This window comes from Penaeus japonicus, unplaced genomic scaffold (assembly GCF_977035675.1).
Source record: "Penaeus japonicus unplaced genomic scaffold, GWHDUDI00000001_assembly GWHDUDI00000002, whole genome shotgun sequence".
NCBI lineage: Eukaryota > Metazoa > Arthropoda > Malacostraca > Decapoda > Penaeidae > Penaeus > Penaeus japonicus.
Genome location: NW_028234404.1, coordinates 11,787,049 through 11,794,548, shown reverse-complemented (window position 1 = coordinate 11,794,548; position 7,500 = coordinate 11,787,049). Strand labels below are relative to the sequence as shown.

Here is a 7,500-nt window from a genome sequence, read left to right as displayed (position 1 = left end):
ACATTAAGAGTTGATCAGCCATGGAAACGGGTTAATTGGAAGCCGTTCTCTTCAAGTGCAAGCTAATACCATTCAACATTGAACAACAAATAGGAAGCTACATATTGCAAGACGTATGACACCACATTAATTAACATGGTATGAACGTGCGTCCAATCCCAAGGTCTAGTCGCGGCAGAAGGAAATTGCTTTCGTCCGCATAAACGATGTAAACAAGTGATGCACTATCTATTACGTTGTGCATTGATGTCGTTGGAATGCATTCATAATGATGTGATTCTTCTGTTACATTTATCTTTTTTTGTAGTTTCAGTTTTAGTAAATATAGGAACTATGGTTGATGGCCTTAGACGGAAGTCCCTATGCATATTAAAAATAATGCCACACACACACACACACACACACACACACACGCACGCACGCACACACGCACGCACACACGCACGCACGCACGCACACACACACACACACACACACACACACACACACACACACACACACACACACACACACACACACACACACACACACACACCTCTCTCTCTCTCTCTCTCTCTCTCACACACACACACACACACACACACACACACACACACACACACACACACACACACACACACACACACACACACTCTCTCTCTCTCTCTCTCACACACACACACACACACACACACACACACACACACACACACACACACACACACACACACACACACACACACACACACACACACACACACACACACACACACACAGTATCCTCTCATGGCTCTTGCAGAAGGGAATCACTAAGCAACACTGATATAATTTACATGGCAGTAAGAAAAGGATAATCGTGTGATAAGATATGCATGGGACTAATAAACTGGATATGAAATGGAATGGATATTGAAATAGCGTAAGTGTAGGTGTGTCATTGATATGCGATTGGTATAATAACAATTATGAATAGAGGGAGAGAGAGATGGAGATGGAGAGATATATATAGAGTTATGTATAGATATATATAGAGAGAGTTATGTATAGATATATATATAGAGAGATTTGACTGATATTGAAAAGTTTATTCATACTACAAACAGTTTGTACACATGAATAGGCATAGGAACTACGCCTAATTGGTTAGTACAGGAGTTCGTGTTAAATTCTGAGGCATGCATTAATGGTGAAATTTACATTATGATAAGCCTGTCATTTGTTATATTCTGGTAAAAATATACATGATAGTACATGTATATATATCTAAGAAAGGCCTTGCAAATTTATCTTTTACAGCCAAAGTTCTTGTAAGAAAGAAACTCTAGATATAAGATATTCATTTCCAGTATATATTCTATCTAACCACACACACACATATATGTATATGTATACATATACATACACACACACACACACACACACACACACACACACACATATATATATATATATATATATATATATATATATATATATATATATATATATATGTATATGTATATGTAATGTATATATACATTTACATATACATATACTTATATGAACGTATATGTATATAAAAAAATATATATATGTGTATATATATATATAATGTATATATGTATGTACGTATATATATATTATTATGTATATATATATAATATATATATGTATGTACGTATATATATATATATATATATATTATATATATATATATATATATGTATGTATATGCATGTATATATATATACATATATGTATATACACATATATATATAATATATATACATATATATATAAATATATATATATATATAATATGTATATGTATGTATATATATATATATATATATATATATATATATAAATTTATGTATGTACGTATAGATCTGTATAAATATGCATGTATATATATACATATGCATATATATATATATATATATATATATATATATATATATATATATATATATATATATATATGGGTGCGTTTTCAATTTCTTTATAAATTATAAATTTAGAAATTTATAAGCTTATGAGTATGGCTGCAACAACTCATAGAACGTCCCACTTCCAGAAGGGTTACCTCGCCTTCCGCTGGCCATGGGTTCCGCAAACAAGATGTTTTACCTCGGCGAAGGACCAGAAAACAGCGCAGCGCCTGAACAAACCAGGCCATCAGCTCCATACCCCGAACCCCCTCCTAGCTACGCACAGTCGCAAGCATTCCCAAAATATCCTCAAGCGCTCCCTGGCAACGTGCAATCACCAACACAAGCACCTCTTCAGACGGTATCCGGGCAAGTGCAAGCACGGCCGGGTCAGTTGCAAATGCCTGCGGGACACAGTGTTTACAGAACAACTCAACCCTCGACGTCTGGCCTGGTGAGTCGTAGTTAGAGATAAGTATGGAATGCTCTCTGTTGTTGTTAACGTTCTGGCTAATTTCTTATTATCGTTATCGTTATTCTCTGCTTGTTTTCCGACACAGGTTAGAGATATAGATTTAGCGCTAGATTCAGCTGGATTTTAGTGTCTGGCATTTACGCTTCTTGTTTATTATACGACTTAACATACTGTACACTATAAAGGATTAGTTGTAAGAGGGAGTGAGAAGGAGAGTCAGAGAGAATGAGAATGAGAATAAGAATAAGAATAGGACTGAGAGAGAGAGAGAGAGAGAGAGAGAGAGAGAGAGAGAGAGAGAGAGAGAGAGAGAGAGAGAGAGAGAGAGAGAGAGAGAGAGAGAGAGAGAGAGAGAGAGAGAGAGAGAGAGAGAGAGAGAGAGAGAGAGAGAGAGAGAGAGAGAGAGAGAGAGAGAGAGAGAGAGAGAGAGAGAGAGAGAGAGAATGACAATAAGAATAAGAGAGAGAGAGAGAAAGAGAAAGAAAGAGAGAGAGAGAGAATGACAATAAGAATAAGAATAAGAATAAGAGAGAGAGAAAGAGAAAGAAAGGGAGAGAGAGAGAGAGAGAGAGAGAGAGATAGAGAGAGAGAGAGAGAGAAAGAGAATCATTAGTGATACACTTATATCACTTTTCCATTCGCGACATCACATTCCAATAAAAATCATCCCACTGAACTGCCTATACATCACTTCCAGAGTATTTATCTATTTATTTTTTTGCAGGCGGGAGCAAATTACCCTCGCCAGCCTCCCATGCCATCGTTAGTAAGTACAAATTTCTAAATGTTTTTTAAGAACGACCTTCAGCAGAAGTGAATTAATTAAATAGAATTATCATATATGAATTAATAGAATTGTCATATATGAATTATGTAATGGGGAAAATAGTAGAGGAATGGAAAGAGTTATTCGAATGGTGTAAATTCTTTGAAGTGAATCAGAGGAGAAGAATTATATCTAGGAAAGCTTTATGAAGAGAATGATAATTCAATAGACAGACTTGTTCAAATAACTTTCTCTGTATTAAATGAATAAAATAAGTACATTCATAAGAAGGGTGGTTAAGAGAAGAGCAGAATAATAAGCATATCTTGTCGATGTATTTGTGCCTGGCTATAAATTTCAGTGCGATCTTAATGTTTTTTTGTTTTTTTTCTTTTATAGATTGGCAGTGCGAGTTACCCGGGTCAACTTACAGGCATACAGGTGAGCTACCTTTTGGATTTCTAGTATCATGTGTAAATTTTCGGATTTAAGAATAATATAAGGTTATGTGACGGATTGTTCGATACGTGTATGATTAAGTATAATTAAGGTAATGACAATGAAGGTACTGATATTCATAGTTATAATAATGTTGCAGGCGCCATACGCTAACGGCCCAGAAACCACGCCCCTCTTCTATATCTAAGTAGATGTTTGGTTAATAGATACTTCCATTGTTTGCAGGAAGTTTGGCCAAGGTTTATAATTAGGTCTGTTCTATAAAATAAAGTCGAAAATTTGGGAACATTAAAAAATTCAAGCCACTGACACTTTAGAGAAGATATCATAAAATGTTATATATACGAATTACTCTAACCGAAGACAAGGGCAATTTTGTTTTCGAATGAAGCCTATTATTTGTTTGTTTTTGTTTTCTACTTAATATAAGCTAAAGGGGATAATCTTTTAACATTCTCTGAAAAGGCTAATGTCAGTAAGTCGCTCCCAGTTTTTGACACTGCAGAAATAGGATTCAAGATGAACGAGATTTACACTAAACAACGAAGGGAAAAACACGAAAACACATGTTCGCTATATTACTTCTTCAGGGTATATGTCCCGAAGAAGAGATAGAACGTTGTCTTTTTTCCCCCTTCGTTTTTCTTTGTGCAGATCTGGTCTTAAACTGTGACCACAATATGTAAATAAACAGAAAAGCGAGACGAACAATTTGGCTAAGGGAAAGGGGCGTGACTTCTGGGTCAATAAAAATTAACAATCGAGTTCGGGCTGAAATGCTCACCAAACCTTTCGAAATCTTTATGCGAAACTCGAAACTGAAATTAGCGAATAAATTAAACAAAGGCCAAATTTAGTATAATCGAAGAACTGAAACCCAAGTCATCTAGTGAAAAAATAGTAGTAAATACATTCAACATAAACATGGTGCGCATTCACTAAACTGAGTCACATAATACGAACGTAGGTAATTAAAATATTAAAGAAAAGAGGACAATAAGATGTTTTTTCTTATCTTTTCTTTCCCAAAGTCACTGCATGCTACATCACCTGATCAGTGTATATATATATATATATATATATATATATATATATATATATATATATATATATATATATGTATATATATGTATCTGTATATACATATATATATATACAGTATATATGTATATATATATATATATATATATATATATATATATATATATATATATATATATATATACACACACACACACACAAACTGTTTTTAAAATCCACCCCTTTTCAACAGTCTACTATTGGGTATCCAGTTTAAATTGTAAGTCGCTGAAACCGAACTTCACTCAAATGTGATTACAAAGTAAACACTCGGAAACCTTTGAGAGATAAAATAATCCACATTAAGATACGGAATAAGTGTGTGTGCGTATTTTAATTAACATGACACTTTAAGCGGAGAGCTCTTATCGCACGAGCCCAAAATAGAAATGCTGATATATGTAAATAAACACAGAAGATATAAGAAACCAAGTTTGAGAGATAGAAAAAAATCTGAGTGAGTCATTATTTAGGTTAAGATTTTTAAACAAAAATATCTTCTCTCGTTAAGTAATAGAAGCATCAGTTTACATCGTCAAGCAGGATAGTCCAACAATGACTGACTTAATACGATAATTAGATTAGAAGAAACTCGAATGAAAGTGTTGTTTTAGTTTCGCGAGTGCGTTTCCTGATGACACTGACAATGAAGTATTCCGAAGGTTCCGCATATGCATGCTATTGGCAACACGTTGATAGCATGACAAATTCCTCTCTATGACCATGATAAGTATATAGTCGGGACGAGTACAGTGAAATATTGTGTAAAATGAGTCTCGAGCTCAGGCATCTCGTTAGTCGGTAATAATATGATTTAAAAAAAATTAAATCTATGTCCTTAATTTTGTCTTCTTAAGGTACAAATCATGCCTTTTGCATCACTAAAAGATCATATTAGATTTCGTTTTAAAATCTTATCTTACAGCGTCTTTATCATTATGGAAGTATAAACATGTTTAGCAATGTCAATGGCTGCCGGTAAAGGCAAACGATGCAGAGATACAGGCATTTTATTTTCACGTTACACAAGTGATGGGAATTCCTGCTCATACGGCTCCGTCCTCTCAAGAGTCGGCTCTTTCTTGCATTATCTTATCATTATGGCATCTTATGTTAAGAAGAATATGCATTCAGAGTACCCTTAGACATCACCTACGTTTATATTTTAACTCTAATATATATATATATATATATATATATATATATATATATATATATATATATATATATATATATATTCGTGTAGGTGAAACTTAAAAATATACACATTATCAGTGTAACTAATTAACGAAATCTTCAGTATCATAAGACAAAATTAAACAGAACATATACCCCAAAGGTTCAGATTGGTATGAAAGAAAAAAAAAGAAAAAGAAAAACTAAATGAGAGGCTGATCCGGTTTCTTCTTTCATTATCATTATTGGCATTATAATTGTAATAATTATTGTTACTAAAACACACGGCAACTATGGAATGAAATCGTGTTTTGTAGCACATGAGATTTTAATACATTCTCTCAATTTTACCTTTTAATTTTCCAAGAAAATAAAGGAAAAAGGAAATGCCTCTCTGCGAGCTTACGAACGACACATCACTGGCATTGTGAGATTTTTTTAAAAGTTAAAGTCTAGAACTTCGTGATGAGAGTAATAACAATTATCACAATTGTTATAAGAATGGCAATAATAATAATGGCAACAATGATAACGATGATAGCAATAATTATGTTTTTGCTAGTACCAATGATAATGGTGATTATAAAAATGGCAATTGTAATAGTAATAATAATAATAATGATAATAATAATCATGATACAATAATCATCTTTACAATTATAAAGATAATGATAATGATCGTAACAATATGTAAATCAATGATAACAATGTTTCAGAGACATGATCATCCTTGACATAAATACCCCTTTCGCCACAATCATCCATAGGCCATAATCATTATTCCCTTCAATACATGTAAGAATATCCAGTACCACTTCCTCATCAGCTGATCTCACTCTCTCGTGTTCTCTCAACAGAACGGCACTCCCGGGTCTTCCATTCCTCCCCCTCCTCCCCCCGTGGTCGTAGCAGAAAGGAGGAAGAAAACGACTTGTATGAAAGTCTCTGGTGGGATAGGTATTGCCATCTTGGTGATTTGGATAATATTCCGATTTTGCCTTCGTGTGGCGGTGGAAGCGAGTACATAGCTGGATGTATGATGGATGTATGAGTGCTGGAATGCCAGGATTGTGCACATGTTGTGATGGTTCTTGTTAAAAGCGAAGTATATTGCCACTGTTACCGAGTTAGACCTTCAAGAATGTGATAGTAGTACATGAGGTGTGGTGTTGGAACAGTATTGAAATGTTACCTTTTTTGAGGTTTGCCAGTACTTAAGCTAATCGCTAGTATTTGAGAAATAAAAAACAGTTCCTCAAAGGAAGGTTATATGATGGTATTATTTTATAAATAATACATGATATTATTGAAAGAGTGTGTCTCCGTGTGCCTGTTATCTGCGACTTTGTGGATGTCTTTTTATACATAATGTTATTAATGTTTTAATGTTGATATAACAATAATAAGTCAAGGTTCCTAATGTTTTGTTTTGTGGTTTTTAATGTTATGATAAAACTCCATCTGCGAGTGCTACCGAAAAGGTAATTTCTTATTTTTATAATTTATTGTAAATAGTTGTAGGATTCTATTTTTCTTTGATTTTATATTTTACATAAATGATGATTCTATAATGGTCTTTCACTTATGACGACCCTTCACCAGTGGACATTTAAACTGACAAACTGAAATCGTGTAATCCCAAGAAAAAGAGTTGC

At 33.7% G+C, this 7,500-nt stretch overlaps 2 protein-coding genes across 2 annotated transcripts in view; one reads left to right on the top strand and one right to left on the bottom strand.

The window, feature by feature from the left end:
- Nucleotides 1-7,416, top strand: part of LOC122256201 (uncharacterized) — an 8,201-nt gene extending 785 nt beyond the window's left edge. The window contains exons 2-5 of the mRNA XM_043020706.2: nucleotides 2,036-2,343; nucleotides 3,089-3,130; nucleotides 3,530-3,571; nucleotides 6,703-7,416. Of these exons, the coding sequence (XP_042876640.2) occupies nucleotides 2,062-2,343; nucleotides 3,089-3,130; nucleotides 3,530-3,571; nucleotides 6,703-6,873 (537 nt within the window). The 5' untranslated portion in view covers nucleotides 2,036-2,061 and the 3' untranslated portion in view covers nucleotides 6,874-7,416. The remainder of the gene's footprint in view (nucleotides 1-2,035; nucleotides 2,344-3,088; nucleotides 3,131-3,529; nucleotides 3,572-6,702) is intronic.
- LOC122256199 (adenylate cyclase type 2-like) overlaps nucleotides 1-7,500 on the bottom strand; it is a 373,607-nt gene that overhangs the window by 17,013 nt on the left and 349,094 nt on the right. The gene's annotated exons all lie outside the window — the stretch shown is intronic.